The following is a 25,705-nucleotide window of genomic DNA, read 5'->3' on the forward strand; positions in this document are numbered from 1 at the left end:
CCATTTTCACGCATGGTCGGTTATATGTAGTTGTTTTCTGTGTCACAAGTAAAGAAAAGTTTGAAGGTACTTATATGTGACGGGCAAGGTCGTTCAACTAATAAAACAAATAATGTTGTCTATAAAGAGGTCCTTCAACGACTATATATATTTACCGATTTTAGTGTATTTTCTACACATTTCAATAATACCAATAACCTTATTTTTTATAATTATTTTGCAATATCTATATAAATTTGTATTTTATTTATGTGTTCGCGTGTCATAATCTAGTAGAGTTAACATCTTAACATCTTCATAAATGTGATTTCTCAATACACACATTCAAAATTAAGTCAAACAAACAAAAACTGAGTGGACTGATTCTTCATCTAAGTGGAATATACATACATATGACAAACCATCACACATCCCCAATGACATCCTAATTCCATTGATGTATTATACTTATAAATTTCAAGAAACGACTGTGTGAGGACACACAATTTCCCAATCGCAACAATATAATTGGGTTCTATACAGTATTTATAACTCTATAGAGTATAGATATAGGTCTAAACTAGAATACCCAGAAAAAAGTCGTACCCAAGCCAAATACCCATCAAGAGCACTCATATACGCCTTCATCAGACACCGATTGTGGCATTCCATCCTGTAAACAATCAATCGGAGGAATAGTCAAAGTCTCTTGTACCCCATAAGCATTCCAACAAAACGGATCATCCACCAATTCCCCTTCAAAGGGTAAAAGCTCCACCTCCGACATGGTTATGTTAGTACAAGCGACACTGTCACTACAAGCAAAATGAATGGGAGGGCTTCTCACATCGTATGTCCCCTTTATGTTTCTGAAAGATATGTCTCTAACATACACAGCTGACGTTTGGTTTTCACAGTTCTTGTTTGCACAGTAGTACTGGTCTATAATGGCGCAATTCCTCACATTCTCCATTTGAATGTTCTCAAAAGCTATCCCTGTTACCGATCCGGCCCCACCTTGCCATGTCTTTATCCTAACTCCGTTGTCGGAATCGCGTATTATCACATTGCTTACAGTTATGTTGGAAACACACGCCTGTGAGTTGTGAACCCCTAGGCTCCCAATACTGCAAAAAAATTACACCGGTGTGATTATTTAGAACAAGATTTTCTAGCCGACAAAAAGCAATGAGCTCCATATATATATATATATATATATATATATATATATATATATATATATATATATATATATATATATATATATATATATATATATATATATATATATATATAGGGAAGGGTTATTTGCGAAACAAAAAAAACCCTAAAAAAACTCTAAAAATCATAAAAGTGCATAAAAAAATACTTAGAGATCACAAAATTATTTTTTGAAAATTTTTTTGAAAAAATCGCAGCTTTTTATACAAAATCGGTGAAAAAAATTTTGAAAAAAAAAAATTTTTTTACAAAAAAAAAAAAAATTGATTTTTTATTTTTTTTTCAGTGAATTTTAACAAAAACCTGCGATTTTTTATAAAAAAATTCAAAAATATTTTTTGTGATCTCTAAGTATTTTTTTTATGTATTTTTATGATTTTTAGGGTTTTTTTTGTTTTCCATAGAACCTATATATATATATATATATATATATATATATATATATATATATAATGAAAAGTTAATTACGATGTTGTAATATGAATAAATGAAAATAAGATATTATAATAAACAGTTGTACGAAAGTATGTTGGTATTTCGATCATATCTATTTTTCTGAAAAGTTATATTCCAGTGACGACAATGTCACAGTAGAAAACAAAACATACCTGATCCCATGACTAGGCCCACATGTAACACCCTCTATGTCAACATTTATGCACCCGGGTCCAATTGAGATGCAGTCATCACCTACAACAATTATTATAAGTCATAAACGTTAAATAGTTACTATAAAAGTAGAATAAAACTTTAATTAAAAAAAGCTATGATCAATTGATCATAATCATACCATTGCCTATCATTGAATTATAGATCCCCACAGACTTTGTGTTCTCGATATGAATACCATCGGTGTTTGGGCTTAGCTTAGGAGAAGAAATGGACACTTTATCTATCATTACCCCTTCACATCCATCAAATTTCACATGGAACATTGGACTATTTTGTATTCGTAGTCCACTCAAATGCAAATTTGAGCTCATAAAGAACCGAATTAACTGACATACAGAAAACCAGAAAAATAATTTTTTAGATATATAAATGTTAAATTAATCATCTTCCCAACACAATGAAGCATGAAGAATATTTATACTTACTGTAGGGCTGTCACATGGTCCAGGTAATGTTGAGCCACCAGGACCCTGAAAAATTCATATTTGTTGAGTTATATAATTAACTAATTTCCAGTAAAATCGACCTTTGAAGCCAGAAAAATAAATAATATTTTTAAAAAGTTTAATTAATTACCCGATGAGGCTTGCAGGGTAGGTCCCACCAGTCTTGGCCATTGCCTTCAATCGTGCCAGTTCCAGTCAAAGTCATGTTATCGAGTTTATAAAACACAAGCCATTGTTTTTTGCTATCTTTCTCCGGCCAGCAGTCAGGTCCGGCAGGTGGCGTTAGGATCCCATCCACCTTAATTTTCACATACAAAAACACCACATCAATGATCCAGATCATGAGATAAACAATTGTTTATGTGTAAAATTGGCTACATTCGTAATCAATTCAAGAAATCTTACTTGAAACACGAGTCCTGGTTTGCAAGGTCCGGAGAAAATGGTGGAAGTTATCATGAACGTGCAACCGGAGGGGACTAAAACTGTAGCGGATGCTACTGCACAAGCATCCTTCCACGCCGCCTTGAAAGCAGGAGTGTCGTCGGTGGAACCATCTCCAATGGCACCATAATCCGTCACGTCAAAAACACATGGCCCGGAGTCCGTATCCTCACCCGGGTCGGTTGGAGCAGAACCCGGATCAGAAGGAACTGATGGTGGGTACACAGGAGGTTGAGGTTGAGGTTGAGGTTGAGGTATACTTGCATTAGGAGGATGATCAGAGGACGCTTTCTTTTGATTCTTGTGGAAATGGTATCTTCCTTCCACATTCATGGAGAAAACTAGCAGGCTGAGGAAGATGATGATCTTCATTGAATCTTGAAATAGTGTAGTTATAATCGTATAACTTTTCTTGAAAATGACTATGAAGTCTATATATAATAGCTTTTAGTTAGTAGCCTTTATTCCTCCATAAGAGATGGAAGTTATAAATATGAAGAAAAAAAGAGGAGTTAACAGTTAGTGGTGTGAGAAAGTGGCAATGCAGAGGCTGTGAATGAATGTGATTTATATTAAAGCTCAGTGAGTACCTCTGACTAGTGACTAGCATAGATTGATCGATCTCATGCAAAAAAGCAGGTTGACAGGTGTCAACTAAACGTTGGTTTGTCTTCCTCTGCTAAATTTGGATCCTCTTCACTTTGTTTATTTTCTACATACTTAGTCGACTTATATAGACGTATATGCAAAGTGCTCATGTGAAAATGAATAATATTCTATGTGGGTTTCTATTTTTTTTAACATCTTGACAAGTTATATGCTGTTTTTATTGAATGGTATTTTAGACATTTGATTAGTAGTAATTTATTTTTTATTTCTTGAAGCATATGGGTGGTCAAACTGTGAGGTCTTGGTTAAAAAGAGGAATAGTTGGTGGATATATAAAGCATATATGTGGTTCTGATGTTTTGTGTTTGGCATTTTTTAAAAAAATATATATCTTTTAACAGATATGTTCTATTTCTGAATGAAATGCAAATGGAGACCTTGTGAGCTGCTTATGGTCCTTTTCTTCTCAAAAGTTGTGCCGAATCACGCTAAATGTCTTGCCCAGGCATGTGTGTTATTTTATGAAAATAATGTACTTAATTTTATGCAATATACTAAAAAAAAACCAACTATATGTTTTTCATTTACTTATGTGGTTTAATTAGGGAAAATGACTTATTAAGATAATTAACTTTTCGGTATGTTCACATCTGGGTAACTAACTTTTTTTGTACACATCTAAGTAACAAACTTGTTGGAATGTTCACATATGACCACTATGACCTGCTACAGCAGGTTACATCCTAGATGTGAAAATTTTCAACAAGTTGTTTACCTAGATGTGTATAAAAAAATAGTTACCCAAATATGAACAAAACAAAAAGTAAGAGTAAATTACACAAATGGTCCCTATGGTTTGGGGGAATTTGTGTTTTTGCTCCCTAACTTATTTTCTTAACTCGGATGGTCCCTACTGTTTATTTTTGTTGGGCGTTTGGTCCCCGTCTTACCTTAAAAGACTATTGTGTCCTTATTAATTTATTTTTTAATTAATTTTCTTATTTATGTATTTATTTTTTATATATTTAAAAAAATTAATAGACCCCACATATTTGTATCTCCTCACCGTAAACCTGAAACCACATTTGAGAAATTTAATTTGGGTCTCACCAGTCACCATCCCATCTCTCATCATCGTCAACTTCTATTTCTTTTCCATCTTTAGTGACATCGACGTCTTCACCATCCTTCTTTTTTTTGTCCTTCAACTCTGGCGAACCAACACCATAACCCACTGTCTCTTCATCTTTAGTGGGTTGTGGTGTTGATTCGACGGAGTTGAAGGACCGAAAAAATAAGGGATTGTGAAGACGTCGATATGACTAAAGATGGAAAATAAATAGAATTGAGGAGGATGAGAGATGGGATGGTGAGGATATACAGATGTCTATTAATTTTTTTTAAATATATAAAGAATAAATACATAAATAAGAAAATTAATTAAAAATAAATAAATTAATAAGGGCACAATAGTCTTTTTAGGTAAGACATGGACCAAGCGCGTAACAAAAATAAACAGTAGAGATTATCCGAGTTAAAAAAATAAACAATATGGATTATCCGAGGAGATACAGATATGTGGGGTCTATTAATTTTTTTAAATATATAAAAAAATAAATATATAAATAAGAAAATTAATTAAAAAATAAATTAATAAGAGCACAATAGTCTTTTTAGGTAAGACAGCGACCAAACGTGCAACAAAAATAAATAGTATGGACCATCCGAGTTAAAAAAATAAGTTAGGGACCAAAAACACAAATTCCACGAAACCACAGGGACCATTCGTGTAATTTACTCTTACTTTTCGTTTTGTTCATATTTTGGTAATTATTTTTTTGTACACATCTACGTAACAACTTGTTGAAAGTGTTCACATCTAGAATTTAACCCGCTACAGCAGGTCATAATGGTCATATGTGAACACTTCCAATAAGTTTGTTACCTAGATGTGTACAAAAAAAAGATAGTTACCCAGATGTAGACATACCAAAAAGTTAATTACCTTAATAAGTCATTTCTGTTTAATTATTATGTGAGAAAGAGTCATGTCATCCTTTGGTGCACGGCCATTTTAGTTTCATCTTAGTTTTTTTTATCTTTCACATCTTTGCTACATGGATTTTACCACACACCGATTTTACGATGTCATTTAAATAACAGGTGGGTTCATAATTTTTTAAGGGAAAATAATACAAAAGTCATTAACTTTATATTAAGACTCTAATTGACAGTGTGTTTTTTTTTCAAATTGGAAACTGTGTTTTTCAATTTATTACAATTTTGATTTCTTGATCGGTAAAACCGGTTGTATGCTGACGTGCATTATGGCGTGTCAATTTTGATAACATGACATGCTGGCGTGTCAAAATTGAACAAAATGTTACAAAAGATACTAAAATTATACTTTTTATCAATTTTGACGCTAAGTTTTTATTTTATTTTTTTCAATTTGGACACTCAATTTTTTTGTTCCAAATTGATCATCATTTTTTCAATTTTGTTCAGTTTTGATGACGTGACACTCCAGTTTTTTATTCCAAATCAGACATTATCTTTTTGTTCCATTTGAAACCGTATAAATATTGTTTTTACATTTGAAACCGTATAAATATTTTCTTTTCACTTAAAAACCATAGTTTGTATAAGTACATTCAAACCATAATGTTATGTATAAATATATATTAATTATATTATAACCGTATTTTTCATGCACCATTGTAATGTTAAATTAAGAAGAAATATATCTGCAAGAACCAAAAATCACGAATATATACAACAAACGGTCCCTTGGTAATTAAAGTGAACATCGAACCTTCGTGTTCCCGATATCAAATTAGTTTATCTGATTGTGCACTCCAAATCTCCAAACTCATTTTAAAGTTGCGCATTTAATGTCAAATAAGGTTATAATATAACTAATATATATTTATACATAACATTATGGTTTGAATGTAAAAAACTTTATATTTATACAAAAATGTGGTTTTTCAGTGAAAAAAAATATTTTTTATATGGTTTCAAATGGAAAATTGTCAATATTTAACAAAATTGAAAAAAAATCATGTTCTATTTGGAACAAAAAAAAAGGAGTGTAAAAAAAACTTAAGAGTTAAAATTGAAAAAAAAGTGAAAACTTAGTGTCTTTTATGAAAAAAAACAATTTTGACATGTCAGTATGTCACGTCATCATCACACCTCAGCGGGCAACCGGTTTGACCGGTCAAGTGGTCAGATTTGTAACAAATTGAAAAACACATTGTCAAATTTGAGACATGACTTTTGTGATATTTTCCTTTTTTTAAACTAAATTCTCTATTAAATCAAAACAAAAATCACATAACAAAAAACTAAACCATGACAACTCAAAATATCATTTTCATCAAAATAATCACGCATGAGATGTTGGTGGGCAGCGATCACGGTCTCTTTGTATATATATTGTCTTTATCTCTGTCTCAAGTTTCTTGTTTTCTCATTGTTTGCTTCTTCAATTCTTCTCTCAAACGAATTAATTGTTGAATTATGAAGTCTTGCCCAACATGGAGCACATAGAATAAAGTGGAGCACTTGGATGAATTATTTTGAGTTCATTTGGAGCACTTAGAACTCAATGAAGCACTTGAGGTTCATAAAGCATGTGAAAAAGGAACGGATCATCTGAGAAGGGTATGGATCGTCTGACAAAGGAACGGATCAAGTGCCAACGGAAGGGATCATATAGAAGGGGGTTTGGAGCACCAGGAAGAGGTTTTAGAGCACTTGGGAGTGATATGGAGCAACAAGGGGACCTTGTTGCGCCATATGATAAATGGATGGGCCAAGAAGGATGTTGTGCCATGGCATTCCTTCTTGTGCCATAATGCTCCCTCTTGCTCCATGAGGGGTTCCTCTTGCGCCATGAGGATCCCTCTTGCGCCATGAGGTATGCTCTTGTGCCATGCAGGGCCTTGTTGTGCCATGCATATTCCTGTTGCGCCAAGGTAGCGATCTTGCTCCAACCTAGAAGTCCTTGTGTGTAACGCCCGCAGATTCGGGCTAGTCAATTTAAGGACAATGAGCGTTAAAAATGACTTTTTGATGGAAGATTATTTATAAGGAGTAATCTTAACTAAGTTTTAGTATATGTTACAAGGATTCCGTACATATAAAGAACGCTGAAATCCGAGTTATAACGAAGAAGTTATGACCCGTCGAAGTTTCGCGACAAAACCGGCACGACACAGCGTGACGTAAATAGTGAATTTACGATAGAACGATTGTTAGCCTTAGTGATCTAAACGAAAGTCGTAGAGTTCGTTAAACCGAGAGCATGCATAAAAAGAACGTCCAAATCTGACTTCGTATGAGGAAGTTATGATTTTTCTAAGTTTCGGTATAGTAGTAGACAGCTAAAAACTCGAAATAAAGATCGAGTGATTTTTAGCCGACACAATCTAAACGAGAATTTAATATCTCGTTAATAGTAGCATAACGATAAAAAGACAGACGAAAACGGACGTCGGATGAAGAAGTTATGAAATTTTAACGGACTTTTCCTGTCTCGGCCCGTTAAAAATATAATATTAATATAATATTAAAAATAAAGTCAAAATTTGCCGATGGAGTCTAAACAAAAGTTGTAGATCATAATTTCACCTACGCGTTGATATAAAGAACGTCAAAAACGGAGTTCCTATGCGAAAGATATGAATTTTTAAGTTCGGAGCACAAACTTCGAGAATTTGACTGCATTCACGACGTGAACACAGTGTTCACGACGTGAACTCAGTGAACGACACGTTTCGAGCCTAGAAGACACACGGCAAGCCTAGGGGATGACCAGGATCAAAAGTCACGACGTGAACAAGCCTAGTTCACGACGTGAAAGTCGAATTTTCAGCCTATAAATAGAAATCAAGCCCTCCGGGTTTATGTTACCAATTCTCATTTCTCTTTCACTTTAAACACTCTTTTAGCCTACTTTTAACCCCCCCCCCCCGAAGTCCCAATACCATCCCCGACACCCGAAGCAAGTCCCGAAGCCTCGAAGATCCCGAGAAAAAGAGTTTTCGAGCCGAAACTCTGCCCGCGTGAAGCCCGGTTTTTGACGATATCCCGGTTTCATCGAAGAATATTACTTTATAGAGCCGTAGTGTTGTCCGATCATCGTCTTATAATGTGAGTGTATAGTCCCTTTCATGAACATGATTTTAATATAAGTATTGTTTGAATGTATTAAATATATGTTTTGTGTGAGTTATTTGACGATGTCTGAATTAAGTGTTAAAGAACATACCTAATTGTTTATGATAACTTAGGTTAAAGAGTAAACCTAAGGTTTGTTATAATGGTTATGGGGTAGTATCTATTTATGAGTACGAGTGAGATATATACGGAGAATAGAACTTTAAAATATGTCATTGATCCGGAAGCATGGATTAGATATAGTTATTCGTCCCTAGATCGAGAGTATGGATTGGACTTAGTTAATTGTCATTAATCCGGGAGTATGGATTAAGACTTAGTCAGTTGTCATTAATCCGGGAGTATGGATTAAGACATAGTCAGTTGTCCTTAGTCAGGGAGTATGGACAGGACATAGAATTTGTCATTAATCCGGGAGTATGGATTAAGACATAGTCAGTTGTCCTTAGTCCGGGAGTATGGACAGGACATAGAATCTGTCATTAGTCCGGGAGTATAGATTTAGACATAGACCAATTGTCCCTTATCCAGGAGTATGGAATGGGCACAATCATGGACTCGAGAATATGGATTAGATCCGGGAGTAAGAGTTAAAATTTAAGGTCCAAGGGTATGGATAGTCTCGTTGAGAGGATTGATGGGGTGGGGTAAGAGTTGGTTATATATATATATATATATATATATATATATATATATATATATATATATATATATATATATATATATATATATACATAGAGAGAGAGAGAGAAAAAAAAAATTCTATATTGTGTGAATTCTAAATTATATATATGTTATAACATTGTAGGGTTGAAATCCCTATGTACTCACCAGGTTTTCCAAACCTGACCCACTCAATATTTTTGTATCACAGGTATCGATATAAAGACACATTACACTGAGAGATTAAAGAGATGTATATCATTAGTGTAGATGAATGTAAGGTCGGTTTATGCTTATGTTTCAGTATTGACGACGACATCCCAAATGTTTTAAATGAATAAAATACATTTCTTCGGAAATGCTTTGATAAAGTATTTATCATGTATTTTCTGGGAACAAATTCCGCAACATTTTTATTAAAGATTACTCTGATTTTATTTTAAAAAGCAAAAACAAAATCGGTCTTTTCTGGCCGTGAAAATGGGGATGTCACATTGTGCCATACTTGATGCATGTTGCGCCATCCTTGATGCATGTTGCGCCACCATGGTGCAAGATGGTCCATTTTGGTTCCTTGATGAGCCATGGTATCCCTGATGAGCCAAGTATGCTATGAAGTCCTCTATGATGCTCAAGATCGTTCAAGGATGCTCAGAAGTTGGTATTGCTCAAGGATTACACCATGTTGTGCCACCATGATGGATGTTGGACCATTAGTGTTCATGATGCGCCACTTGTACATCATAATGCTCCACTATGGCACAAGGTGTTCCATCATGTGTGTTGCTGATGCTCATGGGTTGTATGACATGGATGAATGCTCCAGAAGGTGTTGCATGGCGGAATATGATTGTTTTCCACCACTCAAGAACAAATCTTCAAATCTTCACGATTTTCCTCAAGAACACCAAGAACAGACTTCATATCTTCAAAGGCTGCAAACCCGTTTACCGCCGCAAACCAGTTCACGGTCGTAAACTCAGTTCGCAGCCGTAAACCCAGTTCACGGCCGCAAACAGCCTTGAGCCGTGAACCTTGGCTGCAAACCCTCTTTTTCCATTTCAAACAAGTCTCGGTAACATTCCTAAACCAAAAGCAAGTGTTTTCTAACACTTTAATTAATGGTTTCGCTAATTAAAATACAATTATGTGTTTAATTATCATTAGGATACCATTAACTCCGCGTGCTCCAACTCGAGGGTCATCTTTCCAGTTTCGCTGTCGAGCACGTACACATAACCAACTGTGAGTTCATACCCCTACACTTTTACTGTTTTTAATGTTTTCAGGGGGAATACAAGCAAAACACAAAGAAATTTTGTGTTCTTACATAAAGGATTTCAACAGTATTAAAACTTATGCAATTGATACAACCAAGAGATCACTACATTTTATAAAATATTTAGATATTTTATCCCTTTTGTAATACGTTGAGCATAAGGGAAGTTTTCAGCATACAAACATAATTGCAAAGTTTTAGTACAATACATGAACCGAATACATAACATACATGTAACATCCGTATTTTTCAGGGATATTATTGTGTATGTTAATCTTGAGGTTGAAGGAGAGACTCGACGAGTTGAGGGTCCAACTCGCCGAGTCGAGTCGAGTTGCTCGCGTGGATTTAATGAGTGGACTCAATGAGTCAGAGGAGGGACTCGCCGAGTAGGTGCTGGGTATAGAAACCCTAATTTCCCGGGTTTGGGACCTATTTAAAGGCACTTATAGCCTCATTTGCGGCTACCTTCTCCTGAGAGCAAACCCTAATTGCTATTGGAGCTAGAGAGTGAGAGAGAATATCATATTGTGGTTCTTGTGCATCATTTGAGGAAGAGGAGGAGGTTATCAAGCAGGGAGCTGGAGGTGAAGCTGTTGGATCCAATGATTTCCTGTCCAGAGCTCCTGAGAAAGGTAAGAAGTCTTTACCTTTCTTCTTATTTTGGATAGATCTCATATCTATGGAGTTTTAGGGCTTTTTGCCATCTTTTGTTTGGGTTTTTGAGTAGCATGAGTTATTAAGAAGTCTAGACCTCAGATCTGGACCTTATGAGGTCCTTAGAGTCTAGGTGTCCCAGCTTTATTCATCCACATGAGGGTTTTTGGGCTTAATCATTCATGAAGGGCATGTATTAGCATTTTGGAGCAATAACATCATGCATGAACGTAAAGATTGAAGCTTCACGTGACTATTGAGCCTTGAGAGGACAGATCTAGTGTTTGGAGTGATAGATCGGTTTTAAATCGTCTGAATGAGCTTTGGGTCTGAATGAACTCGCCGAGCCAATGAGCCGACTCGACGAGTTGATTAGGGTTTGTCTCGTAGAGCTGAATCATGCAATCACTCGGGTAGTTGGGAGTCAACTCGACGAGCTGAGTCAACCTTCACGAGATTTATGTGGAAAGCAATGGGACTCGACGAGTCACAAGGGTGCACTCGGCGAGTCGGGTCAAACATGGATTGTTGACTCGAGTTTGACTTCTGTTGACTTTGGGGTTTTGGTCAACATGAGTAATAGAGACCATGGAGGGGTAAAATGGTCTTTTACCCACTTCAAAGAGTTAGAGAGAAAAAGAATAGCCTTCGGTTATCTGAGTCGTGAAAAGATTATTAATTAGAGATGTTCATCCTTGTGTTAGGCGGAGGCTAGTTCGAGATCCGAGCGCGAGGTTATTTGCTCACCTGCTTGCGAGGTGAGTCTTCTCACTATACTTTACCTAGAGTGGTACTTATGTGTGACCGGAGGGTCTTATGTGCTTACATTGAGTATTATGTTATCCTGCCTTATGTTTTATGTTGTGCATTATGTCTTTGTGATTTATGCTAAGCGGAGCTTTACAAACCGGACCAGAGGGTCCAACGAGCCGTGAGACCAGAAGGTCCTCACTGAGAACGGACTGAAGGGTCCAACGAGCAGTGAGACCAGAGGTTCCTCACAGAGACCGGACCAGAGGGTCCAACGAGCCGTGGGACTGGAGGTTCCCACTGAGACACATTGACCGGAGGGTCTTGCAGAGCTGTAGCCTCGAGTGGCTGATTATTTTGTGTGTGGTATTTTGGGGAACTCACTAAGCTTCGTGCTTACCGTATTATGTGTTATGTGTTTCAGGTTCTTATCAGGATCGCGGGAAGGCGCCGGCTTGATTGTACACACATCCGAGTTAGAGATATGTCTTTGGAGGATCTTGGATTTGTGATAAACGATTTTTAAAATGTGTTGATAATTTGTTACTTGTGAGTTTTAAGAAAATGTGACATGTGGTTTATAGTGTTTTTAAAAATGAAAATTTGGTTGAAAATTTAAGTCGTTACAATACATGCAAACTATAATAGGTATAGTTTGGGATTTAATACACGATTTTATCAAGTCCAGAGTTTATACATCAACAAACATATAAACTATGTTAGATATAGTTTATGGCATACAATACTATTTTCTGAAAAACAAGAGTGCAATACTAAATAATTATTCTAAGTATAATTATTTTTACTCTACAAGTATACATACAGTTTCAAGTACAAGAGAACACTACAACACTACACGTAAACTAGTTAATACAGGGTTGTGAGGCACTACTTCAATTGTACCCTTCGGGGTGCGAAACTAAATCCTACCACAGTATAACCAGAGTCTCCTGGAGGGAGAGCGTGAGATTTGTGAGTAGATCTATTCGGGACTGACAATCCCACACCTGAACTGCTAGCTACAGTTAGGCAGGCATGCATGGGGTGACAAATGTCATAACATCTGACGCCTGCAGAACGTCGTAGAGGTCACTAGGTCATATCAAGCATGGTAATACCAAACTCACAACAGTATAAACTAACCATTTGTTTACGGGATTTCAATTCTTCAAATAGTTTTATTTTCGTTAATAGAACTATCATACACTACAACTGGAGGATTCCAGGGGATACAAATAAATGGTTTTCTTTTAAGTAATAAAACGAGTATACATACTGGTGGCAGCCAGGGTTTTCATACAAATGTTTTCATACAGAACATACTATACATACTGGGGGTAGCCAGGGTTTTCATACAGAACATACTATACATACTGGTGGTAGCCAGGGTTTTCATACAGAACATACTATACATAATGGTAGTAGCCAGGGTTTTCATACAGAACATACTATACATACTGGTGGTAGCCAGGGTTTTCATACAGAACATACTATACATACTGGTGGTAGCCAGGGGTTTCAGACAGAACATACTATACATCATACTATACATACTGGTGGTAGCCAGGGTTTTCATACAGAACATACTAAACATACTGGTGATAGACAGGGTTTTCATACAAAGATTTTTGTACGTAACACAACATACAATACAATTGGTGGTAACCAGTAGGGGTGAGCAAAAACCGCACCGCAACTAAAATTAACCGCAAAAACCGCATAAACCGCAACCGATAAACCGCAACCGCAATAAAAACCGATGGTGAAGTTTTCTATTTTTTAAAAACCGTAAATTTGCGGTGCGGTGCGGTTATTAGTTTTCAAAAACCACAAAAAAACCACACTGCACCGCATATATTATATACAATTTTTTTTATTAATTATTAATATATTAAATATTAAAAATAAGACAAGTTTAATGGATGAAAGATGGATAAAATACAAGAAGACAAAACTGTTGGTTTTTTGTTATGTTTAACTTTGAAAAATGGTGAAATTAGACAATTTTAATATATTTATTGTTAATTACTATTGATTTGACGTTTTTAAGATATTAGTTGTTTATGATTTAAGTTAATTGTCTTATACCTTATGGTTTTTTTATTATTACAAGTAATATGTTTGAACTCTTAAAACCGTTTGAGCTCTAAACTGTGGTTAAAAACCACGCAAAATAACTGCACCAAATCCATGCGGTTAATAACCGCAAAAAAAAAAAAAAAAACCGCACCCCAAAAATAACCACACCAAGCGGTTTTGAAAATGGATTAACCGCATTTGCGGTTAGTGGTGAGGTTTTGGCTAATAACCGCACTGAACCGCACCGCGCTCACCCCTAGTATCCAGGCATTACAAAATAACATTTTCATATACAATTGAAGAATACAGTAACGAACATACATTTTGGTCTTAGGGTTTCAGACTACTTTTCATTACTAAAGAAAATATTGGATTTTCTTGAGAACATGCAAACAATTTACAGATTCACAGACAGACTTTCATTACAAAAACATATTTATGAACTCACCAGCTTAAATGTTGATACTCTTTCAAAATCGCTTGTATTCTCAGGGAATCAGTAGACAGGTACTCCCGCAAGCTTTTGAGAAGACGGAGCTTTTAAGGTCGCGTCTTTTATACTTTTGGTTATACATTTTGTTGTATACAAACTATGTATCGAACAAATGTAAATATTCTACTTATTCAATGTAATGGTTGTGTTTACTTTGATTACTATGATGCAATTGTTGTGACACTGTACATAACGTCCTCCACCCCCGAACGTTTCCGCCGTTCCGGTTTGGGGGTGTGACAGATTGGTATCAGAGCATTGTTTATAGTGAACTAAGTATATCAAACCTTACATGGTATACAACTATAAACACTAAGGGGGCCGAAGCGCTCTGAACTAAAAGTATACTTTTAAAATCTAAGTATTTTATAAAAAGTATACAAGTATACATACATACTAGGGGTTTTCGCGGTCCGGTTTTTTTAGTTTTTAGGTGAAACCGAAGCCAAACCGTTAGTAACAGTTTTTGTCAAGAAAAAAATGAAGTCGGACCGTTGAAAATTTAAAACCGAACCAAACCAAACTGTTACTAACGGTTTGGCTCCGGTTTGGTTTCACGGTTTGGGCTTTTTAGGCCCATTTTAGTCGAGTCCATTAGACTAATTTAGTAAAAAAAACTGCATAATTAAAGCTATTAAAACAACTAATATTCTGCCAAAACTGCAATATTACAGCTGTCAAAACAGCAAAAAAAACTGTCAAAACAGTAAATAAACAACAGTAGTCGGAGGCGGACCTGCAAAAGGAGTCGGAGGCGGAGTTGTTGCAGGAGAGATGTCGAGGTGTAGTCGGAGTTGCTGCAGCGGATGAGTCGAGGTGTTTTCAGAGGTATGCAGTTATGCACAATCAGTTTATGTCTCAGATAAGTGAAGAAGAAGTGATGAACAACGAAGGGGAAACGACTTCGAGTCTTCTGTCTGAGGAATGAGGCTGCATCTTTTGCTATTAGGGTAAGAGAAAGTGAGAAACAATCAAACAACCTAATTTCGTATGGACTGGACTCTGGGATTAGGAAATAGGCACTTCTCAGTTTTCAATTGGAGTTAAACTAGTATTGGGTTGTGGTAATTAAAATATTAAATGTTGTGGGTTTAAATTTTATTATTTATAAATAACAATTAATATATAATAAAATAAAATAAAATTACATATAAAAAAGTTAAATTATATATATATATATATATCTAACGGTCTGGTCCGGTTTTTAGACGGTTCGAAATCTTAAAAACCGTAAGCCAAACCGTTCACTACGGTTTGAAAAGTTCGAAACCGCAAGCCAAATCGTAAAGAAAAATACAAACCGTAAAACCAAACCGATGATCAGTTTGGCCGGTTTCATGGTTTCAAACCGAGATGAGATCACCCCTAAACATACCAGAACCAGTATCACAAGAAGAATAAAACAAAAGTATTTAGATGTTGGACACTGCTGTTTAACCTGGGCAGTTATGTAATCATATCTGAGATAAATATAGCCTGATCAACTAAATTTATTTGAGATACGACCAACATGTGTTTGGGAGTGATGGTGGTATTGCAGCAAGTCTAAAACTTACCAAACTCCATACAAAAGAGAACGATAGAACAAAACATACGAACTAAAATACTATAGGAGTACTTGGTAGCACTTCGATACTAGAGCCAAACACATCGTACATATTTCATTCCAAGTGTTGCTATAATTTCGTGGCGATTGTTTACTTGCATTAAGTAGACTTCCTCTGTAAATCGCTTGATAGAACACTATAACTGTCAGGTTAAGATATACACTGTTCAATATCACCTGACTTCTGACCACTGTAGAGGACTTATCTTCGTTTTCTCATAAATTATTTTAGAGAAAGATGCCTCCGAAGAAGAAGTCCAACCGAAAGAACAACAATCCTCCACCGCCGCCACCTCCTCAGTTCGATCCTGATGTGTTCCAAGCAGCAGTTACAGCCGATGCGGTTGCCGCAATGTCGCAGATAAATTCTAGCGGCACTAGCAGATCGGGTAGTGGTACCTATCCCCTAAATCTCGATGGCGGTCAGGGACACCCGAAGGAGTGTTCCTACAAAGATTTCATGAACGCGAAGCCCAATTCCTTCGACGGCGATGGAGGTGTCGTTGCCCTAACTCGTTGGTTCGAGAAAATTGAATCAATCTTCGAGATATGTGCGTGCCCCGAGGCAAGCAAGGTCAAGTTTGCCGCCTGCACCTTCACTGATAGAGCACTGACCTGGTGGAACAGCCGAGTCAAATCCTTAACTCTGCCGGTAGCCAATGCCATGAGCTGGGAGAATCTAAAAGAACTAATGCTTGCTGAGTACTGCCTGCGGGGCGAGATGCAAAAGCTGGAGCAAGAGCTCTGGAACCTGAAGATGAAGGGTTCTGACATTGCTGCATACACTGCTTGGTTCAGGTACCTGGCTCTTCTGTGTCCCGGAATGGTCACCCCGGAAAGCAAGAAAGTCGAAAGATACATCTAGGGATTGACACCCCCAACTCAAGGAAACATTTTGGCTGCTAAACCTCTCACATTCGACAGCGCCAAGTGTCTGGCGCAGACCTTGATAGATCACGGGGATAGTCATGAACCCGTAGCATCCGCTCCCGAACCACCTACGGAGAGTGGTGGAAAGAAAAAGTTTTGGAACAAACGCAAGGGCCAGTCTTCACAAGAGCCCTCCAAGAAGCAACAGACGGTGGCAGTCCACGCTACTACCATTCCTACTGCTCAAGCACCTTCCAGTAGATATGTAGGTACCCTCCCGAGGTGCGATAAATGCAACTTCCATCATCACGGACCCTGTCGTGATATGAAATACAATAACTGTGGCAAGAAGGGGCACAAAGCTCGTTTTTGCAAGACTCCAGCACAAGTCCAACCAGCCACTCAGGCTCCTGGAGTGGGAGTAGGCCAAGCCTGCTATGGTTGTGGTGAAACCGGGCACTTCAAGAGGAATTTCCCCAAAGCAACGACTACTGGAAACACAGGGAAAGTGCTAGCAACGGGCCAGGAGGAGGCAGTCGTTGATCCCACCGTAGTTACGGGTACGTTCCTCCTCGACAACTCTTATGCATGTATTCTCTTTGATCGTGGTGCGGAGAGAAGTTTTGTCAGTCATGCATTTAAACACTTACTCTAACACAAATCCCAACCTTTAACCGAAACATTCACCGTCGAGATGGCTAACGGAAAGAAAGAGAGTACTAACGACGTATTCGTAGGATGCACCCTCACTCTAAACGATTATTCCTTTCCAATCGACCTTATGCCGATTTCCATAAAAAGCTTTGATGTTATCATCAGCATGGATTGGTTGAGCCCCAATCGTGCTGATATCCTTTGTTACGAAAAAGCCATTCGCCTCAATCTGCCATCTAGCGAAGCCCTCGTTATTTATGGCGACAAACTCAGCACGAACCTTCGTATCATTTCATGCATCAAAGCCCAAAAATACTTGAGAAAGGAGTGTCGTGCATTCCTAGCCCATGTTGTAAACGAAAAGCAAGAAGTTAAAGACCTCGAGAGCATCCCCGAAGTCTGCAACTTTCCCGATATTTTCCCCGAGGATCTTCCAGGAGTTCCTCCCGAACGCCAAGTCGAGTTCCAAATCGACATAAATCCTGGAGCTACCCCCACAGCCAAATCCTCGTATCGTCTAGCTCCGTCGGAAATGCAGGAATTATCCAGCCAACTTAACGAACTGCTCAGCAAGGGATTCATTAGACCAAGCTTCTCGCCCTGCGGAGCACCGGTCTTGTTCGTTAAGAAGAAGGATGGATCTTTCCGGATGTTCATAGACTATCGTGAGCTCAACAAACTCACTATCAAGAACCGTTACCCTCTTCCTAGAATAGACGACCTCTTCGATCAACTTTAGGGAGCGAGCTACTTTTCAAAGATAGACTTGTGATCGGGGTACCATCAATTACGATTCCAGGAGAGTGATGTTCCGAAAACAGCTTTCCGAACTCGTTATGGTCACTATGACTTTGTAGTGATGCCCTTTGGTCTAACCAACACACCCGCCGTATTCATGGACCTAATGAAAAGCGTGTGACGCCCCTTCCTAGACAATTTGTGATAGTATTCATAGACGATATACTTATCTATTCACGAAGCAAGGAAGAACACAGACAGCACTTAAGACAAGTTCTAGAAACATTGAGAGCGAAAAAGTTTTACGCGAAATTGTCTAAGTGCGAGTTTTGGATTAGGAAGGTAACTTTCTTGGGTCATGTGGTTAGCGAAGAAGGCATACATGTGGACCCTTCTAAAATTAAGGCAATCGAGAATTGGTCAGCACCGAAGACACCCATAGAAATCTGTCAATTATTGGGTCCTGTTGGCTACTATCGCAGATTTATCCAAAACTTCTCCAGGATTGCTAAGCCTCTTACCGCCCTGACTCAGAAAGGTGTAACCTTTCGTTGGGGAGAGAAGCAAGACACTGCGTTCCAGACTCTGAAGCAAGCCCTATGCAGCACACCTATCTTGTCTCTTCCTGAAGGGACAGAAGACTTCGTAGTTTACTGCGATGCATCCAATCAGGGGCTAGGCTGTGTACTTATGCAGCGAGGAAAGGTTATTGCCTATGCCTCGAGACAGCTAAAGACACACGAAGTCAACTACACTACTCACAATCTTGAGTTGGGAGCAGTGGTCTTTGCCCTGAAAATCTGGAAACATTACCTTTACGGTATCAAGTGCACTATCTTCACCGACCACAAAAGCCTTCAGCATATCTTCGATCAGAAAGAACTTAACATGAGACAACGACGATGGGTAGAGCTACTCAATGATTACGAATGTGAAATTCGCTATCATCCCGGTAACGCCAATGTAGTAGCGGATGCCCTTAGTCGAAAGGAGTACTCATGTCGTAAGGTGAAGGCACTAACCATGACAATCCATTCGCATCTGGCCACACAGATCAAAGAGGCTCAGCAGGAAGCCTGGAAACCAGATCATGTGGCAGATGAAGCCTTAATAGGAATGGAGAAGAACTTCGAAATTAAGGGTGACGGGCTTCGTTATTTCATGGATCGGATCTGGACACCAAAGTTCGGTAGTTACAGAGAGGTGGTCATGAACGAAGCCCACAAAACTCTATATTCCATTCACCCAGGTTCAGATAAGATGTATCTGGATCTCAAGAAACTATATTGGTGGCCAAATATGAAAGCAAAGATTGCTACCTACGTGGGCAAGTGTCTAACTTGTGTCAAGGTTAAGGTAGAATATCAAAAGCCCTCAGGTTTACTCCAACAGCCATAGATACATGAGTGGAAGTGGGAGCGTATCACAATGGATTTCACTACCAAGCTACCCGAGACTCCGGGTGGTCATGACACCATTTGGGTAATCGTTGATAGATTAACCAAGTCCGCCCACTTCTTGCCAATCAAGGAAACATACAAAATGGAGAGACTGACTAGAACCTACATCCAAGAGATAGTACGACTGCACGGGGTGCATGCATCCATTATCTCGGACAGAGATAGCAGATTCACCTCGAGATTTTGGCAGTCACTACAGAAGGCTCTTCGAACTAAGCTGGACATGAGTACAGCTTACCATCCCCAAACTGACGGGCAGAGTGAAAGAACCATTCAAACCCTTGAAGACATGTTGAGAGCGTGAGTTATCGACTTTGGCAAGTCATGGGATACCCATTTGCCACTAGTTGAATTTTCATACAACAACAGCTATCACACTAGCATTAAGGCTGCTCCATTCGAAGCCCTCTATGGTCGTAAGTGCAGATCCCCTCTGTGTTGGGCTGAGGTGGGTGACACGCAGCTAGCTAGAGGTCAAGTCCCCGATAGCACTCTCACTGGCCCAGAAATCATCCGAGAAACCACATAAAAGATCGTACAAATCCGAGAACGAATAAAAGCCTCGAGAGATAGACAAAAGAGCTACGCCGACAAAAGACGAAAACCCTTGGAATTCTAGGTTAGTGACCGCGTTCTGTTCAAGGTCTTGTTGGGTTTTGGTACAATACAACATCCTATGGTGCACATACAACCCTAAATACCTTGGATCTATGTTTTCACTAATTATACATGCAAATGGTTTCCAAGGTATTGAACCTATAGCTAGCATGCAATTGTCATACAAACTACATAAAATACTAGATATTGTAACATACCTTTTTGTGTGGCTGGAGGTCTTGATGTATTTGGCCTTAAGAACTTAGCCCCAATAGTGTGGAAGCCTCAAATGAAGTCACAACACATCAAGGACAAAGGTAGGACTTGAGAGAGAATCTCCATGCACTCTAAAACCTTCATGAACTCCAAGAACATGCACACACACTAGGGGGTGACTAGGGGTGGCGGTTTTAGGTCATAACATATGCATTTATATGTGTTGAATTCTAAGAGTCATGGGTATAACCCAAACCCATATCCATGGATTTTATGATCCATGGTTCATGTGGCACAACTCTTTATGTATCCATACATAAACTTGGTCCAACATGGATCATAAGCCCAACACATATAAATATAACTAATTACCATAATTAGTCCCCATAGTTTTAATTAGTCTCTTTTGATCACTAAATTAATTCCAAATTAATTCTTGATCAACACTAATTAAAACATATGACTTCATATGAATATATTAGAACTTATAATATATTAATAAATCATATATAACCTCTTCTCTCAAAAGTCCATCCTAACAAATTGTCGTGATGATATGCAACCCAAATGGACCATGCTACTCTCGGGTCGAATACATACCAATAATAGTTATGGGCTTAGACACCTAATCCAACAGTCTCCCACTTGGATAAGTCTAAAACTATTATTGCATATGACTCCAAAACCCGACTAGCAATCGTAGCTCTTAAAGTCGCTGTCGAACTCTGAACAAATCAATGACGCGTCCATTAGATAAGGGATCATATATTCTTCCATTCTAGATATCATATGGACTGAGACATGGATTATAATCATTCTCTCTGTCTATTTGTTGTTTCCCGATTTCCGATTTATGACGACTGACTAATTGAACAAATCAAATCAGTCCAGGCCCGGCCGAGCACATACGTTTGTCATCACCAAATCATCGAGGGGCCCACAGATATCGCTTTTATCCCTCCAAGGGTAAAAGGAATGGATAAACTTTAACTCATATGCTTGTTCTACTACTTGTTGAATCATACACAAAGGTACGTTTTATAACATCGAGTTACCAAATGCGTTTACGTGCAATCAATGTATGACCAACTCATAGGCAACAAGTCATATCTCTAGGTTTGAAGAATATAAAATATTATCATCTCATGATCACTCGTGATAAAATCCATGAAGTGTGTCAAATGAGCGTGGATTTAATCCAATACTCGAATCCTTATTCCAGGAGTACTCATGAATGTTGTAGTAACTCTTACTATGTCCACTACCTTGGACATCTACAAACCCGATTCATGACAGTCTTGCCTTAATACCTACTTCCAATGTATTATCGACTGTGGATGGTTTGAATAACTTAGTCATTAGGAAAGAATAACCTAGCAATTCTGGAAGTCAAAACATGCAAAGTGAAACACAAGAATAATACTAATCACTCTATGGTCCCAAGCACCTTTGAGAGTAAATAAAACACCTTTTATTTAAACACCATATTGATTACTCATTATTAATTGTATAATGTTTCAAATAATCAACTTTATACTTGAATTAAAACAATAGTTGTCCCATGCTCCAAGCATGTAAACTATGTTTTCTAAACACTAGTCATGCCATACACCAAGTATGCACACTATGTTTAACTATGATCTTTACTTTGTGAAATAGATCAACTGAACATGATTCCAATGATGCCCATTTCACAATCCCAAATCCTCATTGTAAATGTAAGAATTCCAAATTCCTGCCATTTACCGAAATTTGATAGATTCTAAACTTACATGCATTGATCCTCTTGTAATGACTATGCACAAAGTCACAAAGACTTGTCCACAATCATTACAGGGTATTCCAATGGAGATCAATTCCATGGAAACGAAGTCTCACATTCAAAGTACATTCCTTTGAACATCCTTCTTGCATTAAGTTTTCTAATCTTACAAAGATTTGAAGAACAAATTCCACCTACGGAAACCTTTCCAGATTCTCATTTTGACTATCACTTCTGAACAAGAGTTACCACTTTTCCGAATATGTCAATATGTTCCTTCCAAAATTAACACTTATAGTTCCAACTGTCCATGAGGAACCAATCTTTGGTAAACCTCAGATTGTCCTCAACAATTGCTTAATCATTTTAGTCATATCCAATTCTAGACATTTCCCTTCTTAATTCCCTGAGCATTTGGAAAATTTATAAGGATAAATATTACAGCACACGTAATCAATCCTATATCCGAAGCATATGGGACACGATTCATGATGACTCTTTTGCTACAATATTTTTTATTTGCCTTGTTCTCAAAATTTGACTATGCAGAGGAATGTCGTAATCATAATCGAATTTTGAGAACGCAATATATATAGAGTTTCCTTATGTTTGGCCATTCCAACATAAAATTCATATATATATCCTTGACTAAAGATGATCAAAATCTCAATCTAAGCTTTTAGAATTGAAATGAAGTATAATTTTCTCTCCCTTAATTATAGCAAAACAACTTTTCCCAATTGAAACCTTTTGTTTTCTATAATTAACACTTAACATAATGATCATGCTCCCACTTACATGATATTATTAGCATATCACTTATGCTCCCACTAGCTTTGACACGTATCCAGAAATCAGTTGGACTTCTAGAAATCAATACTTTCTTACCAAAGTTCAGACTTCTGATACAAGATGCTTTGATAAAACTTTATCAAAATCATACACCTTTCCTTAGATAGCTCATATGTGTGTCTAAACAATTTTAGAACTATGAAAAGGGATGTCGTAATCATAGTCTCAATTGTTTAGACCTTTGCCACTTCTCACAAGTCCATGTTAGTGTGCCGGTTAACCACACACGCTCCACTAACAACTTTGAGAATGCAAATAACACAATTGCTATCTACTTAAAATCTACTTAGTGAAAGCGTTTCCTCACCATCATTTTCATGAATCGGAGAGAAACCTTATGACACTTAGATTTTATGGTGAATGAGTTCCTATCCATGTGAATTTGTCAAAACCATAATCAGAAGACAAGGTTAGTGACAAATCCAAACTTATATGGACCGAACTTGTGCAATCTTAATTTCTTGCCACTTGGCAGCACAAGGGCCTGCCATTGCTTCCAAGTTGTTATGCACCCAATGCAAAACCAACTTTAACTGGAATGGGCACAGAAACAGGAATATGTTAACATGATAGGTTATAAACCTCAAGTCGTGTGCTAGTGATAAACTACAGGTTTTATTCCTGATTAGATCTTGAAACTCTTTCAGGATCTTTTAGACTCTCACTATCCTCTTGACATATAAGACTCTCTTGCCAAGAACCATTCCTTGACAAACAAATATTCAAGGGATAGTGCAGATTCTTATCAAGACAAACACTTCACACAATTGGCCTTAGTTGGTCTTTGTTTTATCCAAAACATCACAACTTACCAATTTCAAATGTACAAGAGTAGGACATCTTTTACTCTTACATTTGACTAGTGTTAATAAACCTTCTTTAAGATGTGTCACTCAAGTTACAATCTTGGAGTATGACTCTAAGACTTGTTTAGAAACGAAGTATGACTCATCTTCTTGATCTAACCATTCCTACAATTCAAGATTCCTCTTCTTAGTCATAAGAATGCACTAAGATGTCCTTAGAGGACTAATTGTGATATGGTTTCTTAATCATTAAGATGATCACAAACATGATACTAAAGTACTCTCCCATCTTTTCAGATTTGAGAAACTTTTATCTTTCTGCCTAATTTGATTCTTCTCATTCGTTCTGCCATACATTGAAACTTTTGCAATGTTTCAGAATTATACTTAAACTTGTAAGTATAACCATATTTACTAAACCTTAGTAAATCATGACGAATAGGCTTATCGATCTTTGTGGTGGACTTGACCAGTGCACAAGAATGTGTACTCGATCCCTTAGTCCTTCACTTGACTCACATATACATGTAAACAAGGAATTAGTCTTAATTTTCCAAAGTTGAAAATTCTCATTCTTCATACAACTTGCATGATTCCAAGTTTCTACCCTACTGAAACGTGGGTGATGAGAATCTTTCCTTATTTGGTAAATTATGACACTACCACACTCGAAAGAATCAAATCCATTTTCCAATATTGCTATCAATGGAAACATATAAACAAAAATTTCTCACAAATGCCACTGTAAGGATATTTTAAAATAAAAAACTTTTCTTTTATTTTAGAACTTTGCGGAAAAACTTATCCTTACAATGCAAATGCATGTGAAAAACTATGTTGTTATGTATTCCTAAGCAATCTATCACAACTCTTTAAGTAACAACTCAAAATTCTTCCTTTAAGCTTCCTCTTCACTTTGATTCTTAAAACATAAAAATGTGATCTAGTCACACCATGTAATAAGAATCTCCAAATAGGAACTTAATAGAGTTAGATAGTGGACTTTACCTGAAGTAGAGTCAAAACTTTTGACTTTACCATCCTTACAGACTATCAGGTAAATTTGGCCAGCTTCGCAACCAATGTCCCTTCCTTTGGCAATAGAAACCTATGGACTCTTTGGGAATGGTACACGGGACTATCTCAGATTTAGCCTTTCTCTTTACCATTTGATCAACCGAGTTGACAATGGTCGATCCCTTTCCATTAGGAAGAGAAAGTTTTTCTGGATTTCCAATGTTACCATTATCAATGTCCTTGGAAGTTTGGGAAGTTGATCTTCCAATCAAATTTGCTTTACCAGTGCTCCAAATCATTGCTGATTCAGCAGCATCAAACAAATGGGTAAGATCATTAAGGGTCATGTCATGGTCTGTCATATAGTAGCTCTAAAGGAACTCACTATGTGACTTAGAAAGTGATTGAAGAAACAAGTTAACAATCAACTTCCTCAAGACCTTGACACCCAACTCTCCCGGGTTGTAAATATGTGACTTCATCTCCAAGATGTGAGCACACATAGACTTTGCTTGCCAATAGGGCTTGAGTGACCTTGAACTTGTGGGTTAGGGAGAATAATTGGAGGAGGTGGGGAAACAGATTTGGGAAGATCATAGTTGTCTGAACCAGACATCTAAGATGGGAGATATTCAAGTTAGTTGATTT

General features: G+C 37.4%; 1 protein-coding gene across 2 annotated transcripts; it reads right to left on the reverse strand.

Moving 5' to 3' along the window:
- Positions 1-330: 330 nt before the first annotated feature.
- LOC145147136 (polygalacturonase At1g48100-like) lies at positions 331-3,461 on the reverse strand. 2 transcript variants are annotated; one of them, XM_079075055.1, is made up of 7 exons: positions 3,353-3,461; positions 2,724-3,193; positions 2,449-2,616; positions 2,298-2,342; positions 1,991-2,198; positions 1,809-1,890; positions 331-1,106 (listed from the first exon to the last, which is right to left on the reverse strand). In XM_079075055.1, the coding sequence occupies exons 2-7, from the start codon at positions 3,132-3,134 to the stop codon at positions 602-604; spliced, it is 1,419 nt and encodes a 472-aa protein (XP_078931181.1). In that variant the 5' UTR covers positions 3,135-3,193; positions 3,353-3,461; the 3' UTR covers positions 331-601. The 2 variants fall into 2 exon arrangements, with proteins under 2 accessions (XP_078931181.1, XP_078931180.1); XM_079075054.1 differs by lacking the exon at positions 3,353-3,461 and having other exon boundaries at positions 2,724-3,315.
- Between the last annotated feature and the right edge of the window lie 22,244 nt (positions 3,462-25,705).

The sequence above is a fragment of the Lactuca virosa genome, chromosome 1, assembly GCF_052849685.1.
Source record: "Lactuca virosa cultivar CGN04683 chromosome 1, Lactuca_virosa_CGN04683_v6, whole genome shotgun sequence".
Taxonomy (NCBI): Eukaryota; Viridiplantae; Streptophyta; class Magnoliopsida; order Asterales; family Asteraceae; genus Lactuca; species Lactuca virosa.

Bases quoted from the DNA above. Each gene is read 5' to 3' on its own strand.
- LOC145147136 (XM_079075055.1), bottom strand. From the start codon at position 3,134: ATGAAGATCATCATCTTCCTCAGCCTGCTAGTTTTCTCCATGAATGTG. The intron at 2,343-2,448 runs GTAATTAATTAA...TGAATTTTTCAG, and splicing joins TACCCTGCAAGCCTCATCGG to GGTCCTGGTGGCTCAACATT. The intron at 1,891-1,990 runs GTATGATTATGA...TAATTGTTGTAG, and splicing joins TAATTCAATGATAGGCAATG to GTGATGACTGCATCTCAATT.